Source organism: Mus pahari, chromosome 4 (assembly GCF_900095145.1).
Source record: "Mus pahari chromosome 4, PAHARI_EIJ_v1.1, whole genome shotgun sequence".
Classification (NCBI taxonomy): Eukaryota; Metazoa; Chordata; class Mammalia; order Rodentia; family Muridae; genus Mus; species Mus pahari.
Genome location: NC_034593.1, coordinates 94,710,536 through 94,737,058, shown reverse-complemented (window position 1 = coordinate 94,737,058; position 26,523 = coordinate 94,710,536). Strand labels below are relative to the sequence as shown.

The 26,523-nt window shown below is 44.8% G+C and overlaps 1 protein-coding gene across 1 annotated transcript in view; it reads left to right on the top strand.

Moving 5' to 3' along the window:
- Positions 1–19,578, top strand: part of Cttnbp2nl (CTTNBP2 N-terminal like) — a 45,605-nt gene extending 26,027 nt beyond the window's left edge. Inside the window, exons 4-6 of the mRNA XM_021196347.2 lie at positions 11,974–12,204; positions 15,280–15,387; positions 17,196–19,578. Coding sequence (XP_021052006.1) covers positions 11,974–12,204; positions 15,280–15,387; positions 17,196–18,674 — 1,818 coding nt within the window. The 3' untranslated portion in view covers positions 18,675–19,578. The remainder of the gene's footprint in view (positions 1–11,973; positions 12,205–15,279; positions 15,388–17,195) is intronic.
- The last annotated feature ends 6,945 nt before the right edge of the window (positions 19,579–26,523 follow it).

Sequence of the window (26,523 nt, the reverse complement as noted above, 5' to 3'; positions counted from 1 at the left end):
GGGTGCCCTGGCAGGAAAGAGCCACAGGAAGGGGGAAGGTCATTGGTACCAACGATTGTTCATAAAGTAGATATTTACAACAAGAAGCTTGTGTTCCTAAGTGATAAAACATCTGACTTTCATTCCTGAAAACATGGACCCTCATCTGTCAGCTGGCTCATAAAGTAATGATGTGGTGTCAGCTGTTCACTAGACTGCTGTCTGTGGCCTGTCATTCTTGCTGTGAATTGTGTGAGGGATAATTATAGGTGCCAGTGAATTTCTCATTTGACTGACATCTTCCTGTGAACTCTGGGATCTGTGTGGTGTGGTGGTGGCGGGGTGCTGTTATGCCTTGGAGGAAGAGAGGGGGTTCTGCTTGTGAAGTGGCAGTCCCTTCCAGAGTAGGCACTTAGGATGAGCTTACAGCAGTCACTCAGCCTGAAACTAAGGCAGATAGAAAAAGGAAGCAGCTTATTCCTGTTATTCTGACTTCCTGTCATTGTGTCTCCTGGCATGGGTTGGCCTCGTGATTTAGGTTAAATCAGAGGTTATTTCTAGCAGCTCCTATAGAAAAAAAGCAAGGGAAACTATGAAAGTTTTAGTTTAAAGCAAAATCTGTGGTCTGTCAGTATATTCAACCAGTTGTAGAAATAATTAGGACTAGAGGAGGCCATCTTGTCGGCTTGCTGACAGTCTGTGTGGAAAGGAGGCATTTAGAGAGTGTATTGGGAGTTTTATTAAATGGGAAACATAGGGCTGCCAAAGCTGATGGCTCTCAGCAGGTAATGGTGCTTACTGCCCACTGACGAAAGGCTGCCGACCTGAGTTCAGTTCTCAGATCCCATGTCAAGGCGTAAGGAATAAGGCAACTCAAAGAGTTGTCCTGGCCTCCACACACAGCGTGGCATGGTCACTGTCACCCAGTAGTAACTAAACATTTTTTTTTTTTTTAAAGATTTATTTATTTATTATATGTAAGTACACTGTAGCTGTCTTCAGACACTCCAGAAGAGGGAGTCAGATCTCGTTAAGGATGGTTGTGAGCCACCATGTGGTTGCCGGGATTTGAACTCTGGACCTTTGGAAGAGCAGTCGGGTGCTCTTACCCACTGAGCCATCTCACCAGCCCGTAACTAAACATTCTTAAAAGGAAAAGCTCTACATTTCTCCCAGGGGCTAGAGAGATGGCTCAGTAGTTGAGAGTACCTGCTGCAATTCCAGTGGACCTGCGAACAGTTCCCAGGACCCACATTAGGGAGCTTTACGTGTAACTCCAGCTCCAGAGACCCAACCCCCTCTTCTGGACACTAATGACACGAATATATGAGTGGCATATACTCATGGCAGGCACACACATGTACACATGAATGAAATGTTTTTTTAAAGAAAGGAAGGAAAGAAATACCTCTTCTATAAAGCTGTACATTGACAGGGATGTTCATTGTACTGTTGTTTAACACCGGGTCAGTAAAGCTGCATCCTGGTGCATCTCACTGGGATGTTCCTGGATGTAGGGTTTTCATTGTGCATGCCAAGCTGGCCTTGAATCCACTGTGCAGCCCATACCTAGGCTGGCCTCCAGCTTGTAGCATCTCCCTGCCTCAGCTTCCCCGGGGAAGCTGTTTTAGGCATGTGCCCACATGCCCAACTAGTTGTATTTTTAAGAAGAAAACTGCTATGCGGTGACTTAGATGTCTAAGACTGATTGGAAAGACACAGCAGAGCCCTGCAGTTTAGCTGTGTGGTTGGGTTTTATACAATGCACCTAAATATATGTGTTTGCTTAGAAGTGGCCCATGAACAGAATTCAGGAAGACTTTCCGAGAGGAAAGATAGATGAAGTGGCTCAGGAGAACTCACAGACTCAGAAATAGATGGGGTTACAGTCAAGAAGGACTTTGGTTAACTAAACAATAAGTTTGGTGAGTGCTGGGGTGTATAGGTGTGCACTGCCACACCCAATTGTATGGGGCTGTGGCTCAGGGTTACATGTATACTGGGTAAGCGTTTGACCTCCAGCTTGTAGTATCTCCCTGTCTCAGCCTCCCCAACTGAGCATTCCCCAGCCTTCTTCCCCTTGCTTCCTTGCATACTCAGCAGTTCTTGGCCGTCTCTTGCCCTCCGGTTTCTTACATTACTTCTTGGCCCTGCTGTAAGGCCCAGTTGGACCAGTCTCTTAATTAGGAGCCACCTGCAATACAACTGTTCTCCTTGATACACTCAGTATCTCAGGGTTGCTTGTCTTCTTCTGCCTTCTGTGCCTGCATCTCTCGTTTACTTTTTACCTCTGTCACTCAACTTAAATCTGCCTACTGAAAGCACATGTAACTTCTAATGCCTACCACCCCTCTGTGCTGGAGACTGGACCCAGAACCTAGCCAACACGTAAGGCAAACACTCCAACTCTGAGTTCCCGGGCCCTAATGACCTCTTCTAATTAAATTACTCAGGCATCTTACTGGGGGCGGGGGCAGTCCTTGAGACAGGATGTTGCTGGGTAGCTGACAGGCATCAAACAGACACCTCAGGCCATCATACTTTCTTTAAATGTGTATAAGTTTTTCACCTGCGTATGTGTCATATAGGCTAAAAGAGAGCATTGTATTCCCCTGGAACTGAAGTAATAGACAGTTGTGAACCTCCATGTGGGTACTGGGAATTGAACCTGGGTCTTTTGGAAGAGCAGCCAGTGCTCTTAACCACTGAGTCATCTCCCCATCTTACTTTTTAAACTTTCTTTTTTTGGTCTTATTGGCATTCTTGTCTTAATATTTCTCATCATTTTTTTCTTCCACATGCCCCTTAAATGAAATGCGCTCCATGGCTGTTTATAATTCTCTGTGGTTCCCATCGTATATGTTCAGAAGCTGTTCTGGCACATGTCACGACTGTATTGTGATAGTGTTGTATCAGGCCATTTAGACTTTGGGGGTGGTTTGGGTTTGTTGGTTGGTTATGTTTGGGGCATATATATATATATATATATATATATATATATATATATATATATAAAATTACATTTATCTACCTATCTACCAACCTATCCATCTGTCTGTCTGTCTGTCTGTCTGTCGTGTCTGTGTTTGTCTTGGAACTAAAGTTACAGGTAAATTGCCTGGTGTATGTGCTGGGAGCTGACAGGCATCTTATCTACTGAGCATCCCAGTGCATGCTTATAAAACCTGTATTCACTAAATATGATTTCTCTTTTCTGGTTGTCCTCACTGGGGATTACAGTAATGTGTAACCTGTTAATTCTGATAAGCATTGGACATTACAAGGATCTTTCTATTTTGTGTGTAATTCCGTGGTCCCCTACCTCCATCAAGTGTGTAATTCCATGAGGCGCCGGTCCTTAACCTCTAACTCTGGAAGTCCAGTACCCAGAGCCTCTGTAGTACTCACAGCTGTGTCACATGAACAATGACTTGGGACCCTTTAAGTCTTATGTGAATATTTCAGTTCTCAAAAATAGATAGCATTTATTAGTGCTTTTTAGAAGAGAGGCATAACTCTAATAGAGTAGTTTCATAACTCCCACTGTGGATGATTCCCATCCAGTCATGTTATTTGCATGTCTGGGAACAGCTTGTTCCTCAGACAGGAAGTCAGGGCTTGGCGCTGGCTTTCGGATCTGTAAAGGAGGCAGATGACTGCTCTCCACCTCTCCGTCCTCTGCTTGGATTCGTGTAATGAAACAAGTTTTCTCACTTTAACTTTTTAAACTAAAAATTATTTTTATGTTATGTATATGGGTGTTTTCCCTACATATATGTCTGTGCACCACATGCATGCAGTAGCAGTGGAGGCCAGAAGAAGGTGTCAGCTTCTCTGAAACTGGAGTTACAAGCAGTTGTAAGCTATCATGTGAATGCAGAGAGTACAATTCAGTTCCTCTGGAAGAGCAGCCGGTGCCCTTAAGGGCTGAGCCCTCTCTCCAGCCCCTACCCCATTTTAACTCTCAGTGAACATTCTGTCTTAGTATCCTTTCTTGCCAAGGTGAGGTGTAGTCATCTGCACCGCCCCTCCCCCATGGGTAATAATGGGAGCTTTGATTGAGAAGAAAAACAAACACCCGCAAGCTCTTCCCGATCCTGTCCTCATCCCCAAGCCCTGGACCTTATGGATGCTAGGCAGGACCACTCCCACTGAGGCTGCTCAAGCCTGCCTATGAAACAGTGCAGTGTTCTTTGTCCTTACCGTCTAGGTACTTAGAAAATCTATTCCCTCACTGTTCTTCCTTCCTTCTTTTCTTTTTTCTTTTCTCTTTCTTTCCTTCCTTTCTTCTTTCCTTTTCTCTCCTTTCTTTCTTTCTTTCTTTCTTTCTTTCTTTCTTTCTTTCTTTCTTTCTTTCTTTCTTTCTTTCTTTCTTTCTTTCTTTCTTTCTGATGGGTGGGGGTTAGTTTGAGACTGCCTCTCTTTGTACCTATCTGGCCTGGAACCCTCTTTGTAGACCAGGCTGTCCTTAAGCTCACAGAGATCCTTCTGCCTCTGCGTCCCCAGTACTGGGATCAAAGGTTTGGGTCACCATGCCCAACTGGGAATTTGTTTTTCAGGGTTGGGTTTGTTGTTGTTGTTTGTTTTTGTATCTTTTAGATGATGTTTATCATCATCTGTTTTCTCTATTTTCCAAATTCACACTATTTTAAATGTTTTATTAAATTTATTTTAAATTTAGGTGTACACATATACACATAAATCTAAAGCAGAAAGTACAAACTAACTTCGGGCTAGAAAGCTAGCTCGGCAGTTAAGCGTGTGCACAGGCTGGCCCTCCAGAGGACTCAGGTTCAGTTCCCAACACCCAAATCAGGCAGCGCACAACTGCCTGGAACTCCACTTCCAAGATTTCATATGCCTCCTGGAGCATGCCCTCGTGAGTACATACAAGGACACATACACATAATAAAAATAAAAGTAATTTTTTAAAAACTCCTTAGTTTCAGATGGGGCTCACGTGGGGCTGTTGCTCAGTGGTGGGGTACACAGGGCACACTTAGTCAGCAGTAGCGCTGGAAACGGAGCTCATAAAATGTGACTGAGGAGGGACAATGGAAGCTGTGCATCTGTGAAGTGGGTCCTGACTGGACTTTCTCTATTTGTTTGTCTGTTTGTTTTGAGGCAGGGTCTCAGTATGTGTTGTTGGCTGGCATGGAACTCATCAAAACCCACCTGCCTCTGGCTCTCTAGTGCAGGGATTAAGGTATGTGCCAGCATACCTGCTGTAACTGCTTGGCCGGGACGGTGCAGACAGGTCAGAGGACAACTCTTGGAGTCAGTTCTTTGCCTCCGGTGTGTAGGTCCCAGGGATCAAACCTAGGTTGTCAGTGTCTATCATGGCTGCAAATACCTATACTCACTGAGCCCTGCGCCTTTTCAGTACAATGAGAACACGAGTCTCAGTTCATCTCTAGTAGAGAAGTTTCCAGGTTCATAGGATTAACTTAGTGTCCTACAGCCTGTGCGTTAGTCCCATTGTGTAGTACTCCATGAGTTTGGGGTCAAGTGCCTCCCCACCATCACCACCGAAGTACCTATTTCCTGTGATTCATTAAGTCAGTGATTGTACTGTTTATCTGCCAGAACGCACCCACTTCCAGGGTTGGCCGTTTCCTTCCTATTCCTTAGGAGTTTAAAGTCTGTGTCTTAGAAAACTCCAATCAAATAAACTCCACTTGGTGTTCCTCTAAACATTCGTGATGCAGAAGCAGAGGCTGCCTAACCTCGCTCATGTTGTTTGTCCTTAAAAATGTAGCAGATTTTCATCTTCTTGAAGACTGAGAACTATGTCTCACATGTTCAAGTCTACCTTCCTCTGTCACCGCCCACATCACCACATATGCACTGCCCAGCAAACATACAGTACTAAATAAATGCATACAAAGTTTGTGTGTCCTAGGTATTTCTGTTATGTGGTTTTCTGTTTCTTTTGTATATTGTATACTTGTTCTATAACCAAATCTCTTCTAGTTGTAGACTTTTGTTACATTTGCTAGTTTAAAATAAGATAATAATACTAATACCTTTTTATATTAGAATTTATATATTCCTTTTACTTTAAATAGAAAAGCAGAGTCTAATCCCAGCACTTGGGAGGCAGAGGCAGGCAGATTTCTGAGTTCGAGGCCAGCCTGGTCTACAGAGTGAGTTCCAGGACAGCCAGGGCTACACAGAGAAACCCTGTCTTGAAAAACCAAAAAAAGAAAAAAGAAAAAAAGAAAAGAAAAAAGAAAAGCAGAGTCAACAGTCAGGCTTGTTAGAGTCTTCTGTCTGCGCCAGTGTCATTTATAGTTGAGACATGATGCAAAGTAGATTTTACTTTGACATAGGGGACATGTGGGGTAACCCAGGAGGAACTTGATTGAAATAACTTCACCCTTCACAGTGCTCTGCAGCCACTTCTCTTCTGGTTTTGAGGCAGGGAGGAAGCTGAGAAGAACCCAGGGTTACTCTCTGTTATGCAGGCTCCTCACTGCCCTCACTCACCAGTTAAGGCCTAATGGAAGCTTATTCCTGCTAAGTTTTGAGAGTGTCAGCCTCCTCTTCTTGCCCACTGTGGACTAGCTTCTGGAAAGACCCACTCTGGAAATTGATGGAGAAATTCTCGTGATTAGACAAACTAACAGCTGTAATTACAAAAGAAGCATCCGCATCATCTGCAAACAGCTCTTACTCTGTTGCTAATACAGCTTTGTTCATAGAAGAATCCAACTTAGTAGACTCAGACGTCAGTCAGGAGAATAAATAAATGCAGTACATTCACATAGTGCTTACAGTGCAGCAATAGAGGACAGATTACAGACATGCCACCTATGAGCATGAACTTCATTATTCTGAGAACAGAAAGGGCCGGGTACAAAAAACGTGTAGTACGTGCGACTGTTTAGATGGAGCTGTGGAACAGACAAAACTAAGTTAGTGAGAACAAAAGGGTTCAGAACGGGGTTGGCCCTGCGAGGGAGACATCTGGTGGGAAGGGGCACGCAGTAACTCCCTGTTGAGATTAAGACTAGTCTGTGCTTTAACTGGGATATAGGTAACAGGATGTATATGTTTGTATGGTGTCTGCACATGTGGGGACAGGGAAGAAGTGGATCACTCCACTCGTCACTTTATTCCCCAGGACAGGATCTCTCCCTAAACCTAGGGTTAGCTGGCAGTCAGCCTCTGTCCACACACACACACACACACACACACACACACAGAGTGGTGGACTTACAGGCCCACGAGAGGCCACCCCCAGCTTTTTTACATGAGTATTGGGAATTTGGACCCAGGACTTCATGCTTGCACAGAAAGAACTATTTACCTACTGAGCTGTGTCTCCAGCCCTAAACTGAACTCTAATGTACACCGCTTAGCCATTTGGGTTTTCTCTTTCCGTTTACTGTCAGTATCTGGCTTTTGGTTTGGTTTGCTTTGTTTGTTTTTACTTTTGCTTTTTTGGTTGGTTGGTTGGCTGGCTGGCTGGCTGGCTGGCTGGCTGGCTGGCTGGTTGGTTGGTTTGTTGGTTGGTTAGTTCATTGGTTTTGGCTTTTCAAAACAGTTTCTCTTTGTGGCCCTGAACCTGTCTTGGAATTCATTCTGTTCACCATACTGGCCCCAAACTCAAAGATCCACCCGCCTTCTGCCTCCCAAGTGCTGGGGTTAAATGTGTGCACAACCACTGCCCGGCTTCAGTGTCTGTTTTAAACTTTGATTGTGAATTACGGGATGTGTGATTACCTGACAGGAAGATGAGGAACTGGAGTTGTAGCCTGGCTGCTTGCTTACCTAGGCGGGCCTGGGTTCCATGACCCATTCTAATGAGAGGTGGTAGTCATGGGAAACCTAGGCGTGTGCCAGTGGGAATATATAGGAAATCTCTTACTCACTTCTGTTGTAAACCTAAAACTGCTGGGAAAGGTAGAGGAATTAAATCCTTAATTTATGTTCAGGAATACTTGCCCTTTATCTGTTCTTCCTTCTCTGTTGAATTCCCGTACACATTTTCTTCCCCACATTATGGGTCCAGGCCAGAAAGTACCATAGCCCCCATAGCCTCATTCCTGGAGGGAAGGGATCCGACAGAAGGACAGATATACTCCACATCCCTTTGGTTTCATCAAAACCTGTGACAGACTTTGGAATTAGGGTGTTGGTACCGCTCCTTGTAACCAGACTCACAGCTACTTAGATTAAGTCCACTTTCAGTGCTGAAGAGAATTTAGGACACTTTGGCCAAATAATAATAAATAATTGTCTAATCTTACATAAATAATTGCCTTTATAAATATCTGTGCTTGAAGATTACTTCGAAGGGAGTGTTTGAAGTTCATCCTACTTCAAAGGCAGTTGAAATACTTTTTAATGGGGTGGGAGGCGTGGCACGCCACCTCACTCTTGCAGAAATTAGAAGACAACTTAGAGGAGTTGGCTCTCCCACAGTACAGGTCTCGAAGATCAAATTGAGGTCATTAAGCTTGGCAACAAGTACCTTTACCAGCTAAGCCATCTTGTGTGCCGAGTTATTGGTTTGTTTTGCTTTGCCTCAAGACAGGATCTCATGTAGTCCAGGCTGGCCCCAAACTTAATATTTAGCTGGAAATGACCTTGAACTTCTGATCTGCCACCTTCACCTCCTAAGCACTGAACTGCAAACATGCACCAGCACACCCAGTTCTGTGCTATGCTGTGGATGGATGGAACACAGGGCTCCACGCATGTTAGGCAAGCCCTCTACCAACTGAGCCATCCTAGACTAACTCTTCACCTTCAGATTCAGAGCCACTACTCATCCAAAGAATATTGTGGCTGAGATCCTGCCCAAGGGTGGATTATGCACACTCCTGCTGTTACACACATCACACTAGGAAGGCAGAAAAGGAAACTGCTTTCTTTCTTTCTTTGTGGGGGAAGGGTGACTACTTGAAACAAAATCTTCTGTGTGGCTCATGCGGCTCAGGCCTGCTTGAACATCTCAGTTCTGCAGCCATAGCCTGAGTGTCCTGCTCTTCCTTTTTGAAGGCAGCGAGAGTACCGCGGGAGCTTGGGGACTAAGCATGGCAGCTCCAAGGCTAGTCTGTGATGTCATTTTAAGCTTTCTCTAGTGATGTGTTTCTTCAGCTGTGAAGTGAAAATGAAGGAGTAATAGGTAGCTGGTGTTCTGGCTATCGATAGGACCCCTGTCATCAGTCTGTCTAGCAAGCCAGTATTTTTCTCTTCTCTGAGATTAAAGGCCAACATGTTTTCTGGCAATGTAGGAATGTCTATTCAGCATAAGTTTATATTGTCACTGAAGCAAAAATGCTGAAATACGAAATTGATTGGTTTAAGCTTTGGCCCCTCATGTACATTTTTAATAGGTACAAATCATTAAAATATTAATGATATTTTACCCTGTAAAATGTTAGTGGCAGCATATCTCATTCCTTGACTGTGGCCAGTCTCAGTGATATGGTTGCATCGGCAGTGTTCTAAGGTCGGGCTGCACACCTGAGACATTGGTCTTGATAACCTGAACACTGTACACTGTGGGAAGCCAGCATGTAAGCCATGCTGAGTAGAATAGAACCTCATGAGATCCCAATCCTGAACTACCCAGCTAACTCCTCATCCTAGATTCCTGACCATCAGATGCCTCATGAGACAAATAAGTATTATTTAAGCTGCTGACGTTGCTTCTTGTTACACAGCAACAGGTAGCCAGCACTTAACCCCTACAACAGTTATTTTCATTACATTTTAGCATTTGGTTTTGCTTATCAGTTATTTACAGTTATTTACAACTAAACATGTAGCCCATAAATTGGTTGAAAAATGAATTTCTCCCATTTTTCTGGTGTTTAGTATCATAAATACAGCCTTCGAGCTGACGTTTTCTGTGTTTGGCCCTGTGGTGGAATTGCTGTGTGACCAGAGCCTTTTAGAAGTCTGTCCTCAGCTCCCTTTCATCTGCAGTGAAGCTGTGTGTTGGTGTGGATTGTAATTAACCATGCAGGTGACTATGGGATCACTCTGAAGTATCAGGAGGCAGGCAGCCTAACAACTGTTCTCAGGCTAAGGCTACTCTTACTTGGGACTCTGATGCTTACTGCTCACACAAGATAATCACTGTGTGGGTTTTTAAGGCTACTCTTACTTGGGACTCTGATGCTTACTGGTCACACAAGATAATCACTGTGTGGGTTTTTAAAGTCAGGTTTTAGGATTGGTTAACTCTACACTCAAATCTGACAGGCAGCTTCTTGGCAAAACTAACACCCGAGTCACCAGTTCCGTGGCCAGAGTTGATGTCCCAGCTTCTGCTTGCCATCCCAACTCTCCAGTGTTTTGAAAAGAAAAGATCATTAACACTAATTTAAAAAGACTCTAGCTTTCTTTCTTTTGGGCTACAGAACCAATCTTGGTGATAGTAGCATTCATTTACTACACTAGTGGTACTAGTGGTACTAGAGGCTTAGCTTTATCAGAAGAGCAAGGGCTGTAGGAGACTCCAGGAAAGAGGCCAAGTATGGTGGTTCATGTCTGTCAGTCCAGCCAGAATCCAAGACCAGCCTCCTCCCCAGCCAAGGGCCTCCTCCATACTCCAGTACACAGGGATTTTTCAAAAGAAAGAAGAATATTTGCACTTTCAGTGTCTGTGTCTACTGTGTAAATATCCTCAAATGCTCCAGTCATCTGGGGATAGGATGACTGTAGGTCAAACCAGAAATCAAACAGAAAACATTTTGTTTTGAGGCAGGGTCTCACTGCATAGCCCACACTGACCTCAATTTAGGATCTCCCCATCTCAGCCTCTCCTGTAGGACTTGTGAGCTTGTACCCCATGGCCAGCATTGGGGCTTTCATCATAGTTTGTTTGTTAGTTGTTTTGAGATAGGGTCTCAGTATGTTGCTCAGGCTCGCCTCGGACTCACAGAGGTCCAGCTGCCTCTGCCTCCTGAGTGCTGGAGCGTAAAAGCATATGCCGCCATGCCAAGCCTGTGTAGAATCTGCTCATGCCACTCTGTTTACAGACATGAGATTCTTGTTGCTCACATCATGTCATTCCTAAAGCTTTCCTGAGCAGAGGTAAGACAAGAAGGAAACTGAAGTATCTTTCCAAACATTTGTTGATCCTGAGATACCTGGTTGCCAGGGGGAACAGAAAAGACTAAGGAATGTAGAGGGGGATCAGAGATTGAAAGGAGAGGGGGGATTGAATTTGGTGGAGGTAGAAGGGGTTTTTGTGTGTGGCTGTCATTATATGTACCTACTCACTCTTGACCCATCAACTGTGAACTCAAGTTCTCTCTGTACAGATCACAGGAGGCCTGAATTCTCCTCTGTCCACACTTGCTGGCACCTGGTTTGTTGCTAAGTGTATAAAATGATAAAGTCATCGTGCTTCACACTTTAGGAATGCAAATGCCACACAGGAGAAAGATAAGATAAACCTGCTGGTAACACAGACAGACAGACAGACAGACAGACAGACAGACAGACAGACAGACAGACATGTGGACCCACTGGACTTGCTGCTTTAAGCCCGGCAGTGGTGACACACACCTTTAATCCCAGCACTTGGGAGGCAGAGACAGGTGGATTTCTGAGNTCAAGGCCAGACTGGTCTACAGAGTGAGTTCCAGGACAGCCAGGGCTACGCAGAGAAACCCTGTCTCGGAAAACAAACAAACAAAAAGACCTGGGACTTGCAGAGCCATGCTAGCTGGGTTTAAGTGCCTGTTCTGACAGTCGGCTAGCTGAGCAACTAGCCTCTTCTTAATGATTTCCCGTTGCAAAGTGGAGATGATTAGTGTTGCTTTATAAGGTTATAAAAGCGCCCACGTTAATATGGCCGAACCTGCTCTGGATCACATCTAATACCGGGTCAGTGTTCATTTACTGTGCGACACCACCTCCTGGTATCTCCTGATTTGTAGTCAGGTTCACACTAATGCTACCACCTTCGGTATTGCGGCACATTCCTCTCTTTAATGGTTTGGGGTTTTATTTGTTTTTTATTCTCAGGCCCAACACAGAGATACTTTCATTGAAGAACGCTATGGAAAATACAACATTAGTTACCCTCTAATTGCTCTTCAGAGATATTTTGAAACACTGAAGGAGAAAAATGATAGTGAGAAGCAGCCGTTGTGCACAAACCCCTTCTCTGTCCTCAAGGCAGTGATGAAGCAGTGCAAGAACATGCAGGAGCGCATGCTGTCCCAGCTGGCTGCGGCCGAGAGCAGGCACCGCAAGGTAGGCTTGCCCAGAGCCAGGCTGTGCTTCGGAAATCTACAGGGGACTCGCCTCAACCACCAGTGTTCACGGGCATTGGAGGGCGCTGGGGAGCTCGTGGGTATCAGACTCTTCAGTTACACAGTCCAGGCACAAAGGGAAAGGTCATTGCACAGGTCCAGAAGTTACTAAAGATGACATTCATCTGTGATGAGTCACTTCAAAATACTTGGTGCCTTTTTTTTTTTTTTTTTTTCAAAATCTCAGTCTTCCAAACCTTAGCAGCAAGCTGGTGTTTAACCATGCTTGTAGCTGGACAGAGCATTCTCTGTCTGCTTATTTAAGTGATAAATAAAAAGATTAACAGGTATTTAGGGATGAGAGGGAGTATAAATCCACCTGTACTAACCATGCAAGCATGATTGTTTCCGTTCATTCTGGTTTCTGGTTTCATTACAAGGTGGAAGGCTGTAAACAGCTTCTGGGATGGCCTGCCTTTAAGTCTTCTCGACACTGGAGTGCAGGGCAAACCGGTGCTCCCTGCAGCTTCGCGTTTGAGAATTCCAAGGTGTGCAGTTCTCCAGCTTGTTCTTGCCTACAGGCAAGGTTTGGCAAGCATCTGCATTTTAAAAAGCTAGCTATTTAGATATGGACAAGGGGCATTGACCATAGATTGTAGGAGACATTTTAATCAGGGAGATGACATCAGCAAATTCAGTAGACATTAGTGTGTTCTCATGGTTATCTTCACGGGAGCTCTCTGCTAACGTCACATCTGGTAAGTTGCCCCTGAGCTGGGTCTTCTTGCCTGTCAGCCTTTGTTTCTCTTCACTGAGTTCAGAGGATAAGTCTTTAACCATGGGTAGGTCACACATGACCCTACAAGACCCCTGAAATATATAAAATATCAGAAGTGTATGCATTTTTATGGAAAGTATATTTTTTTATACTTTCAGTCAAAATCTAAAAGTTGCCTGTGGCCAAAAAGAGTCTAGCCCAAATGTGTCATTTGTGGCAATGTGTTTAAGCCAGGATGTGTCGTCTAGAACATGCATGGCAGCATGTCTAACTGTAGTGCCTAGCTGCTCTTGGGTGTTTTACCCAAGCTGGGCACTAAATTTGCCAGTAAGCAGTTAGTACTTAGAGGTCTGTACATAGAGTAGGCTTATAGTCCAAGTTCACTGAAGAGTCTATGTCTACCCTTTGCTGTGCCGCAGCTATTATCTGTAAGTCCTGGTCCTCCCCGAAAGATTAGGATCTGCACAGTAGACAATCTGGTCACTGTGCCTGCAGTGGAAGGAGGGCTCCTTGGGCACTTCCTCCCTGTCCCAGTGCCCCCAGCACTCAAGGGTAGCTTTATCTCTGTTGTTTCAAAACATGGATTTGTCACACACACACACACACACACCAGCATCCACCTTCCTCAGGCTTTACATCACTGGGTAGCTAAAGATGACCTTTTGACTTTACCTCTCAAGCCCTGGGACTGCAGATACTGCTTCCCATGCCCAGTTTAAGGAAGAGTCTTTTCTCTATCTAATCTTTGAAAATCCAGACTCTGAACCAGACTCCCTACAGCACCTGCTGTCCAAGGTTCCAGCTCCTTGGAGCCTGCAGGGCAAGATGGCTCACTCCCTGTTAGTGAAGCAGTACCTCTCCTCAAGCTTGTTTTCCATTTCAGAATGTTCTTAAACCTTCCTGTCTAGGGCCTGGAGAGATGGCTTAGCGGTGATGAGCACTAATTGCTCTTCCAAAGGACCGAGTTTAGTTGCTGACACACCCACATCAGGCAGCTCACAACCACATATAACTCCAGCTCCATAGAATTCAGTGCCTCTGGCCTCCATGGGCAACAGTGCTCATGTGCGCACACACTCACACATAAGTATATACAATAAATCCTTGAAAAAACTTTCTCCCCTACTAAAGTCTCTCATCTCTGAGACTCTATAGTATTTTTATTTCTTTCTGTAATTTTAAAGGGCTCTCAAACTAGATAATGCATTTAACCAAAAGGCATTCTATTACATTTAAAAAACTAGATTTTTTTTTTAGCTCAACAGGAAGTACACTAATACTTCTTAATTTTAGTTTTATTAATATTTAATTATTTTTTGAGACTAGATCTCCCTGTATCTGTATAGCTCTGGCTGGCTTCAAACCCATTGTGTAGACAAGACTAACTTCACAGTCATGGCAATTCTCCTGTCTCTGCCTTCTGTATACTTAGAGGATAGGCATGTGTCACCATGTTTGTTTTCATTTTAAACTTTAAAGTGGGATTCCGTGTTATAGAAAATGTCCTTCCTTCATTCCTAACATTGTTAGGAGGCACCATCTTGACAGTTGACCATCAACGTAACTGACAGCCCTAGATGTCTAGGCTTAGCCACTCTGAAACAGAAGCTACCGAGCGATACATCCACATGGCCAATGCTGTGTGGTTTGGGCAGAATGCATGAGAAATGTCCATTTCTGATTTTATTTTCCTGGAAACTGGTTTAGAGCCTTCAGCATCAGGATAAATGGGCAAGTTGTTAAATTCTTGTGGAAAATCACCAGGTCGGATCCCAGTAACTGAGCCTTCTGCACATGGGATGAAGTAGGAGTCTTTCCCAGGTGATCTAGGTGTACAAACGTGTGTTGTTAGTTAAGCAAGGCACTGGATGTTCTGTTTGATTTGATCTTTAGTTTCAAGCTCGAGCTTTGGTGCCTCCTATGATAGCATTGAGAGGAAAACCTCAGCCTTGTGTGGTGCCGCCCACCACAACAGGGCTCGCCCCAGCAGGTCCCTAGTCAGAACAAACTGCCTGTGATTTCCCAGAATTCTGCTGGTTCTCAAACCTTCCCAACCCCCACAGCTAATTAGTTTCTCTCTTGTCTCTGTTTGCATTCTTCTGCACATACTTCAACAAAGTAAACATCTTGTTTTCTAGCACATAGCTCACATGTCTTTCACCCTGCTGCGACAGCATGTGCCTCGACAGCCCTGGCTGGATTTCATGTGTTTGCTCATTTAATCTGGAACCCTCAAGTCTTGAGTAGTTTAAGTGTTGAGTTGATATTTGGAAGTTAATGCTTTAAAATCCTTTACAGGTGATCCTCGACCTTGAAGAAGAAAGACAGAGGCATGCACAGGACACTGCTGAAGGAGATGATGTCACCTACATGCTGGAGAAGGAGAGGGAGAGACTGACGCAGCAGGTAACTTGGGAGGAGGAGCAGGATGGCCTTGTCTAGAAAGATACTGCTTAGGCTTACGGCAGTGTGCAGAATTACGTTAGAAGTCTTTACAGAGAGGATAGAATGGATGTTTATCACGGCTATTCCCAAAACATCTGTTTTTTTTTTTGTTGTTGTTGTTGTTTTTAAACATAGATAACTTGGGATTGGAGAGATAGTCCAGGGGTTAAGAGCAAGCACTGCTCTTGCAGAGGGCCCACGTTTGATTCCTCACGTCCACATCAGGTGTCTCACACCTTCCTGTAACAGCTCAGAGGATCTGACACCTGCCTCCTGTCTACAATAACACCTGCACTCACATACACAGAGCCCTCACCCACACACAAGTGTACATAATTTTAAAAACAAACATAGGTCACTCAGTGGAACTGTCATTCATAGCACATTCTCTAGAGGTCTCTGAGTTTCAGACTTTTTTGTTGTTGCATGACCTATAGTAACAGTGTGGCCTGTCCCAAGCCAGTACACCTGAAGCAAAGTGTTGAGGTGTGGTCTCGCTTGTACTTTAATGTTAATATTGGGCCCTCAAGATCTGGTTGTCCCAGAAATGACATAATCTACACAAGACCCAAGTGACACTGTGTGATCTTGCCCCAGGTTATTTTTGATTGGTGAATAAAAATGCCAATAGCCAATAACTGGGACATAGGCAGGATTTGGGGTGGGAGGAGAAACACTAGAAAGAAAAGAAGGTGAAAAGGATGGAGGAGGAGCCACCGTTGGTTAAGTGAGCCATGAAAACGTGGCCCTGGGGACTGGCCAATTGGAGGTAAGAGCAACCCAGATGAAATATAATAAGTTGGAGTTATCAATAGGAAAGTAGATTCTAATAGCATAGAAAGTAGATATCTGCCCAGCTTTTGTGCTGGTTAAGCCTTATTGTAAATATAGAGGTTGTGTGTGTCTTTTATCTGGAAACTAAATGATAAAGGCAGGGTAGAAACCCCAGTTTGGGATTAAATAATTTCCACAGCACAGGACGTAAGCCAACCGTCTGTTTATTCTTGTACTATACAGTGGTGTTGTGCTCACCATGTAGATCAGGGTAGCCTTGACTCACACTCTTGAATTTTTTTTTTTTAAGTATGATTATGGTTTACTGAACTGGTTTCCCCATCTATCAATGTATCTCAAATTGGAAATTCCTGAGTAGAAGGGTTTATCCACCCCGTTCCCTCTCAGAGTCTGTATGATAATGTAAGACAATAAAACAAGCTACATTTGTGTAGATCCAAGGATGATGGTTCATGCCTCTTGTCCTACCAGTTGAAAGGAGGATTTCAAGTTCAAAGCGAGTCTCAGAGTAAGACTTTGTCTAATGAAAACAATGAAAGCAGGGCCTCAGTGCAGCTACTTATGTTTGTAAAGATCAGACAGAATGATTGGGGCAACTTCAAATTTGATTTCAACAGCATCCATGCCTAGGTCCATCTTACATGGTGTTCTGTTACTTGTTTTGACTGAGTCTATGGCCTCTCCGCATACCTAAAACACAACGGTGCATCATATTCCTGCTGTTCACCCTAAGGCAGTTAGGAACTCAAATGCCTCCCAAGTCATCAAGAAAGATTAAATCATAGTGTGTGGGGTTCTGTGTGGGGTGTTCTCATACTTCAAAAATACTAATTAACCCAAGCACCATGCTGTACAAACTAATACCAAGCACCAGAGAGCAGCCAGTGAGGGCGCCCTGTGTGATCGTAATTGTCAGTACATCCTTCTGGTTTCCTTCTCTAATCAAGAGGTGTGGTGGCATTTTTCTTTTCTAGCTGGAATTTGAAAAGTCCCAAGTGAAAAAGTTTGAAAAGGAACAAAAGAAGCTGTCCAGTCAGCTGGAGGAGNAGCGCTCCCGACACAAGCANNTCTCTTCCATGCTGGTGCTTGAGTGCAGGAAGGCCACCAGCAAGGCAGCCGAGGAAGGGCAGAAGGCTGGAGAGCTGAGCCTGAAACTGGACAAGGAGAAGAGCCGGGCGAGCAAGCTAGAGGAAGAGCTGGCAGCTGAGAGGAAGCGGGGCCTGCAGACAGAGGCCCAAGTGGAGAAGCAACTGTCTGAGTTTAATATTGAAAGGGAGCAGCTGAGAGCCAAACTGAACCGAGAGGAGAACCGGACCCGTGCCCTGAAGGAGGAAATGGAGAGTCTGAAGAAGCCTGTGAAAGACCTAGAGGCGGCCCAGCAGCACCACAGCACCCATGAGCAGGGCAAGGAGCCAGTGACCATGTCCAGAGGCACAGCCACGGAGCCTCCCATGCGAGTGTCTGTGTTTTGCCAAACAGAGAATGTTCAGACAGAAAGAAGCCACGGGAGTGTCATAACCAAGCTGACAGACACTGGTCTTCCAGGTCCCACCACGGCTACTTACTCATATGCAAAAGCTAATGGCCACTGTGACCCAGAGGTACAGACTACCAGGGAGTTGACCTCAGACAGCAGCACAGAAAACCAAGGGCCTCCACGGGAGAAATCTGCAGTATCGGCCCAGGAGAAACCAGTGGAGAATGGTGGGTGTCCTGTAGGAACTGAGACTCCAGTCACAATGCCCAGTCACCTCCCTTCCAGTGGCAGCTCCCTGTCTCCCAGCAGCACCGCCTCTTCGTCTCTGACATCATCTCCTTGCTCTTCACCAGTTCTAACCAAGCGTCTCTTGGGGTCATCAGTCAGCAGCCCGGGCTACCAGTCGTCCTACCAAGTAGGGATCAACCAGCGCTTCCATGCGGCTCGGCACAAGTTTCAGTCCCAGGCAGATCAGGATCAGCAAGCCAGCGGTCTCCAGAGCCCTCCATCCAGGGACCTGTCCCCTACCCTCTTAGACAACTCTGCTGCCAAGCAGCTGGCCCGAAACACAGTCACTCAGGTGCTCTCCAGATTCACTAACCAAGGGCCAATTAAGCCAGTCTCTCCCAACAGTTCTCCCTTTGGGACAGACTACCGAAATCTGGCCAGCACTGCCAGCCCAAGAGGTGACACCAGCCATTCACCTACTCCAGGGAAAGTGTCCAGCCCTCTGAGCCCCCTCTCTCCAGGAATCAAGTCCCCAACCATCCCCAGAGCTGAGAGAGGAAACCCTCCACCAATCCCACCCAAAAAGCCTGGCCTCACCCCCTCGCAGTCTGCCACCACTCCAGTGACCAAGACTCATTCCCAGGCGTCCTCCCTGACCGCCACAGAAGACCTCGCCAGCAGCTGCTCCCCCGGTGCCGTGGTGGCCAATGGAAAAGACGTTGAGATACTTTTGCCTACAAGCAGCTAGTCCCTAGGAGTGAGCCTCCACATTAGACATTCCGTCAGACTTGGTCCAAGAGCTCAGAGTTAAACCCTGGAGTCAGATCATGTTATTTATTTGATAGTGCTACAGCCATCTGTATAATACATTCAGTGTATTTACCTTTTTGTATTTTTTTAAGTAGAAATTGAGTACTTTGGATTTTTATGACTCACCTCTTTGTACTAAGCTAGAAGGGGACCTCATTGACATAGCACATCTCAAGCTCGGCAATCACCAGCATGCTGCGATGGGAAGCTGACTGAGGACCAGGCGGTGCTGCTGTCAGTCGGGGAGCTAGAATTAATTACTCAGCACTCATTTCAAATTATGCAGAAGCGGTTCATGCAGATTTTTATTCCAGATGAACATGTTTTAAAAGTGCCTGAAATCGCCTGCCACGGGAATGTTATTTTGCGGCAGAAACAAAAGACAGAGCATTTCCTGCAGCAAATGAGATCCTCTGTGAATCTGAATGTCAGAAACCAACACTGCTTTTAATCCTCTCTGACTGTTTTAATGCCAGCTTTGTGTTCTGAACCGAGGTTTGCATGAGTAGAGTGGAAATCCTTCTGAAGGGTGGGAACCCTGTCAGGCTGAGCTCTGGAAGCCCTGGGGAAGCCTCCAGAGCACTCGGCAGTTGGGGTGCTGATTTTCTTGTGCTTTTGAAAACTTAAGTCATTCTCCATCTCCTGCATCACTTCTTGAGTAGTGAAGTCACGTCTCCGCTCAAATCCATCCTCAAGCATCGGCCACGGGAACTTCTGATTCTGGTTACTTTTACTTGAATAGGAAATGACATAATGAACTCTTTATTCTGTGATCAAAAAGCAATAACTTAAAAGTCAGTCTTTGTGATACTGTAAGTCAGAATTATACAGATTTTACCAAATTGTTACATTCACTCTCCATGCTGCCAGCACTTCTATCTATGGAACCAAATGGGAATATACCTATATCTGTATAGTACATGCCCCTTTTACATTTTCAGCATTCTCACACTCAAGCACATAAGTATTAGTGCGATTGTATCTCTGGAGTTTGCAGTGTAGCATAAAAGACAAAGTAGAATCAATCGCATGTTAAGATTACCTACCAAAGCAATTAGATGTGACTTGGAGCCAGTCAGTCAACAGAGAAGTCCATTTGACAAGGAAGTGGACAATCCCAAACTAAGCTCACATCGTCAGCAACATAGGAAAGCCCATTAAGTGCCACAGAACTCAGCTAGCTGAGTGAGACAGCACAGTCCCTCAAGTGCTATCCACTGGGGCGTAGAGGAGGCTGTAGCAAGTCACAGCATCTCAGCCCCGTGTAATAGGGCCACCCCTTTGAGCCTCAGCTCCTGTCATGCAAAAATTGCAGATCAAGGTTACCAGCTCTCTAAATGTTCATGGAATTGAGATTCCCACAAGATGATTCTCATTCTGATTTTACATGTTTTTTAAATGCTGCTGATTAGACAAACATGGCTGCAGCTGACATTAGCTTGCAGGCTACCAAGTTGCAGNCTCTCCCTTCCTAGAACCTGTGCTGTTTCCCTTGTAGTGAGTTTGTATAGACAGTAACCCACAGGCTTCATTGTGTCAGCTACATCTGACCAAGTCCACAGAACAGAACAGTCTTGCTCTTGGCAAGCAGAACCCCCAACAGACCAGCTCAGGACACTGGTTACACAGTTTTTTATCCAGAGTGAGAGCGGGGAAGGCCTTGGTGTCTGTACATAAATTGTTCTGGCTAGCATCTTCAGAAGCCCCTGGCCTACTGTAACCATTTATTGGGAAGGAGAATGGGTGATCATGTGAGAANACCTGATCATGTCTGCAAAACCAGAGGATTCAGTGGACCCATCCAGATAACTCACAAGGATTTAGACAATGATTTTCTTCTTGAACCACAGAGCTGAAAACAAAAAGTCTCCCTAATAATTTAGCTAATAACTCTTAGTTACATTTTTATTAACCCATTGAGTCAGTGGGCAAGAGGCAGATGATTAACATCTTGGTGGGCAAGCCAACAACAGAGTACACTATTGACTCTACAGCATACAGTTTAAATGATTAAATGCATGACACATGAAAGTGTGGCTGGTGTCCTAGGNTGTCTACTGAAATGATGGAGACATGTGAAACTGTCCAGAGCAATCCTGCATAGAATTTACTCCTATTGCGGAGCCAAAATGNACCAGTGATGATCAAAAGCTGAACCTTCTCATCAGGAGAGACTGCAGGGCCTGAGTGTTCTTACCTCTCTTGCTTTAAATGGTAATCTTAGAAGTTGCATTGCGCTCTTCCTCTGTTTGGAGATAGATATATATATATAGAGAGAGAGAGAAAGAGAAATGCTATAAGGGAGTTTATTTCTTGGGGGGTGCACTGAACAATATTTCTTTTACAGTATAATACAGGGGTGGGATATGCAAAGGAAATGTGTATTTTTGCTAGTTCCTATCTTCTGAGATAATAAGCACAATCCTGAAATGGATCCAATAATTCAGCTAGGTATGATAGATTAGTATTTCAGTTTGCAGTAGATTGTGAGTGTGTGCACTAAGTAAAAGTTCCATGATTCACAATTTGGGTATTAACCATGTCAAAGAAGCTGTTACTGGTCAGCAGAATCTAATGATGTGCTAGGTGTAACACAAGCATTAACTAGCCATTAACATTTGTAAGGCCATGTGTACCATGCAGAAGTCTTCNTTTTTATAGCAGGCTACATTAAAACAAGTTAAATCATAACTGTCTGGGGGGAAAGTCTTGTCTCGGGCTTGTTTTATTAGAAAGGGGAGTGTGTGATATAAGGAGCACTTGATTGAATTTTCGAAAAACTTGGCCTCAATGGTGGTATCCAGGTTAGAACTCCCCAAAAATTAGGACATTGGCTTTCTTGAAAAGCATAGAGCTGGGGGTGGGGGTTCCAATAATCTAGTATTTAATAACTTGTATTTTTACTCACTGGGAATCTCACACATGCATGCAAACACAGGGACATTATTGGAGCATGATCTGCCTGCCAGAGGCTACACCCCTAAGGAAAGCTGTCACCACTTCCTCTCTAGTAGCCATCAGCTGCCATTAACACTCAGCTAGGGACAGGAACTTGGGAGGCCTTGCTGCAGTGTGGCTGGCTTGACCTCGTGCAGGCAGCCACGGCTACTGTGAGTTCACGAGTATACTGGTCTTATCCCCACCCTTCCTAACCTCTGGCTCGTAGGATCGTTCCTCCTCTCTGTGTTGTCCCCTGAGCCTTGGGAGAAAGGCAATACAGATGTCACACTGAGCAGTCCCTTGGATGTATTTGCAGTCCTCCCACTGGTTGTCAGTTCCTAGGATAACCACTGACCCCCACACAAAGAAGCTTCTGTGAGAAGGACTGGAAGCTGCATTGTTCTAGAAGCTTCTGTGAGAAGGACTGGAAGCTGCATTGTTCTACACGTATAGAGTAATACATGCAGCATGTTAGCACTAGGTCCTCTTAGCAAATCACCCCTAGGGCCAACGAGCTCCCCAGCCATGAGTTCTTGGCCAGGTGTACATATAGTACCTTGCATGGAATTTTCTCCTGCAGAGACAGATCCTAAATCCAATCAGAAAGCAGTAGTTGCCACTATAACATTTTTGCCACTGGTGTACCATAAACATATCTTGCTGGACCAGCTACTAATAACTTTACAACCCTTTGGGGGTTCTGGGCCTTTTGAAAATCTTAGAAGAGCTATATATTGTAGTCTCAGAAAAGTAGATGTGCCTATATGCAAAAGGCAGTTGATGGTTTCACTGGAACCTGACCAGAAGCCACCAGTGACTCATGAGTTCCAGCTTTAATGCCTCATCTTGCCGTGCCCTTTCATTCCACAAATGACTAATGCTTCCCTTAAAGTTTACTAGTCCATGCCTTCACTGCTACTCCATGCTTGCAATTGTAAGTTGTAGCCAGACGAAAGTACTTGAAAACCCTTTGATGTACAAAAGATGTTCAAATAATGTGGATGTTTATGTATCTTAAGTAAGCTCATTAAGGATCCATTCAGCAAACACTAGCTATATCCAGTTTCCCATGACAGCCTCTGGCAACTGCTGCACATGCGCATGTGCTCGCGCTCGCACGCTCGCGCTCTCTCTCTCCCCCCCCCCACCCCTCTCTTTGTGTGCCCGGGTCTGTGTGCTCTGTGTGTCTGTGTGAGAGAGAGAAAGGGAAGGGGGGAGAGAATTAGAGTTTTTCTAAGGGCTAGGTGGTCCTTGAAACCACTTTCAGTGTCTTGAAATACTGGTTTTGGATTAGTGGGTATGGAGCTAGGGCTGGCTCTATGGTAACATGCTAAGCCCTGGGTACCACCCACAGCTCTGGGGTGGGATGAGAACCAATTTCAAATCTGAATCAGGCAGGCAATGAGCAGTATTCCATAGGAAGAGTATTTAAATTTTAACTAATGTTTAAACTGTGAGAAAGTTTGAGAGTCCGTCTATCTGTTTGCCCATCAGTGGACACATCATTCATTATTAGAAGGAAGAAACAGTGGGTTGGGGCTCCTCAAACTTACTGTGCTTGTGTGTAACCTGGGAAGCCTGCTAAAAATGATGGCTGGTGAGGTCTAAGGACTACATTTTGGTAAGTAATGCTTTGTATCCTTCCCTTGTTGTTTGTGACTTTCTTGCCTATGTATAAGGAGATGTCTTAGCTTCACAGATCTTGCCAGAACATCAGTTTCATTGAGAGAAATACCTGTGTGGGGACCAAGCCCCATAGCAATGAGTTGACATGAATGTCATGATACTCATCCTCCTGTGGCCTGTTATCACTAGTGAGCTGATAAAAGTGATTGAGGATAAGAGATCTGTACAAAAACTCCAGGTGAAGTGACAACCAGTATTGCACACCTGTTGCTGAAAATCTCTGGTGCTCCAAATTCAATTACCAAGTGCAGGACCATGGGCAGGGAGAAGAGTCAGTTAATCTAAAACTATGAGCTTGTGGCTAGAGAAATGGCTTGTGACTTGGAGCATTTGAACTCAGGTTCAGTTCCAAGCACACAGTGTGGCTAAGAAGCCTGTAACTCCATTTCCAAAGGTTCCAGTGCCCTAAACCTGCTTACTGCATGGATATGTTATACTTACATATATGAGGGCAAAACCCTCATACACAAAGAAAACAATCTAAAAAACCTCTACAGGCTGAAAACGGTCTCCCTACAGACTTGACTGGCTCAGAATTCAAACCTCCTTTTGTGTCTTTAAAGGTGTGTTAAAGTGGCGTGATAACACCGTTTTACATAGTCTTTTAGAACTATTAAGTACAAGCAGTACAGAACCAACAGTTACACCTATGGACTGCCTTCCAACAGAATTTTTCTGTTTCATATAATCTGTTCCCCCTTAATAGCCACACAGTTTCAATGGAAACACTGTTCATAGAAGCACTCTTTAGTTGTGCAAATATGCACACGTCTGCAGTCTCGTAACTTGGGAGGTTGGGAATAGAGGATCTATTTCCACTTCCAGGTAACTTTAGCTACTTAAAGAGATTGAGGCTAGTCTGGGCTTTTTGAAACCTGTCTAGAAACGAGATGGTTAAAAGTGCTTGCTGCTCCTACAGAGGTCCAGATCTTCTTTCTTTCTTATTTATTTATTTATTTATTTATTTATTTATTTATTTATTTAGCTTTATGGGTCCAGATCTTGTAACTCCAGCTCCAAAGGATCTGGTGAGGCCTCTGAGAACACCCATACACACTTGGGAGCGCGCGTACGTGCGCACACACAGAAACCTAGTCCCTCCTCCCCCTGCAAAAAATGATAATGGATAAGCATACCCTGTAAAGACCGCCTCAGCCCTGGGTCTCATGGTCACTTTTCTCTCTGCCCTGACCTGGTTCTTTCTTTTTCTGCCAGCATCTGTAATCACTCCCTAAACCTGCTAACTATAGTCCTTGAGTCAATCCCCAGGAGTTTGGGTTTAACTCCCTCAAAATGCCTGGGCAGGCCTATGTAGTGAGTTCCAAGTCAACCAGAGCTACACAGCTTTTTTTTTTTTAAGAGGGCAGAGAGAGGGGACGCTGGAGAGATGGCTCAGCAGTTAAGAGCACTGGCTGCTCTTCCAGAGGACCTGGGTTCAATTTCCAGCACCCACATGGCAGCTCACAACTTATCTGTAACCTCATTTCAAGGGACCTGACACCCTCACACAGACTTACTTGCAGGCAAAATGCCAATGCTTCTCAAGAAAGCATCTTTTAAGGCAGCAGCATGCTTAGCATGCATGTGCTCTTAAATACAATTCCCAACACCACACCCCCCAAACTTCAAAGTTATAACAATTTAATCTTCACTGGCCCTATTTGTGGGTGTAGAAACAAGCATACGTTAGAATAAGTTATTAGAATACATTAGGCAAAGATTTTTGTGAGGGTTACAAAGCTGAAAGGAACAGAAAATAGTTTGGTCATTTCAGTTACTTGTAAGGTGGGAGCTAAGGCAAACCAAAACCAGATCAGCCCAAAGCCAAAAGGAGCCACACTGGTAGATTCAGACAGACTCGGAGTGTGGCCGTTCTCTGCTCCTGCGAGTCGGCTAACTTCTCTGTGAGTGGTTTTGATTTTTAATCTGGCCTCTTGGGGCCTGGTTTAGGAACCTAGTCCAAAACAGCCACTTGCAATCTTTATCAAAATGTTTCGCTCTCAGAGTATCTGTGTTTCCCAAATGTGTGGTGTGGTGGTCTATTATCCTAGCAGAGGCAGGAGGATTGCCACCAACTCAAAGCCTGCCTAGACTACATAACAGATTCTGTCTCAGACAAACAAAGCCATCACCGTCACCACTGAGGAAACCTGCTGAGTCCCACTGCTGATTCATTAGGTCAAGACGGGCCTCTAACCAAGTGATTGAGATTGAACGAGGTCAGAAAACCCTCTCAGGCTCCACTCAAGTGCCTTATCAGACCTAACCAGGGCCCGGAGACTTCAGATAAAGGAAGCGAAAACAAAGGCCTTAATTAATTCCCCTCAAACAACAGGTTTCTTAAGGATCCAAGGAAAGCCAGAAACCAAAGTAGCTATTAAAAGACACAAGTTTAAACCTGTTACTAGCCCTCGAGGTACTCCCAGTTTAGCTGGAAAAAACCCACATACACACAAATTTACTTGATTCTAGGATGGTCTTGAGTCCTAGGCCAGTTGCTACAGGGAAATCATCGAACTTTTAAAAGGAAAGCTAAAGGGCATCTAGTTACTGCGCATGCTTTAGAAGAATGCCCCCTCGTAGTTCCCTGTAGAGCAGTGCTCCTCACCAAAGCTCTGCAGGTCTTCGGTGAAAAGGGACCTGTCTCTGAAGCAGTTGTCTGGGGTTCTGCCTCATCTCCATGTTTGATTTGTTCCCCAGAAAGCCCAGTCTTGCTTGAGGAAGAGTGACAAGCACCTGTGTGTAATTTCTGTAAGGGACGAGATCAGCTTAAGAGACTCAGATCCATGGCACAGTCCTGTGGCAGGGTAAGAAAGGGCTGTTTTACAAAGTGCATCACCCAGAGGTGTTCTCTCCTGCCCATCCCTCTCCTTACAGACTAAATCTCCAAGCAAGAGTAATGAAAAGTGGTTGTCAAGGATCAAATGCACTCTCCTGGAGCCTTGTAAGTGGCTCGGTCAGAGGATAGAAAAGCAAAGTCTAGGGCTGGAGAGATGGGTAAGAGCACCGACTGTTCTTCCAAAGGTCCAGAGTTCAAATCCCAGCAACCATATGGTGGCTCACAACTATCCGTAACAAGATCTGATGCCCTCTTTTGGAGTGTCTGAAGTCAACTACAGTGTAATTACATATAAATAAATAAATCTTAAAAAAAAAAAAAA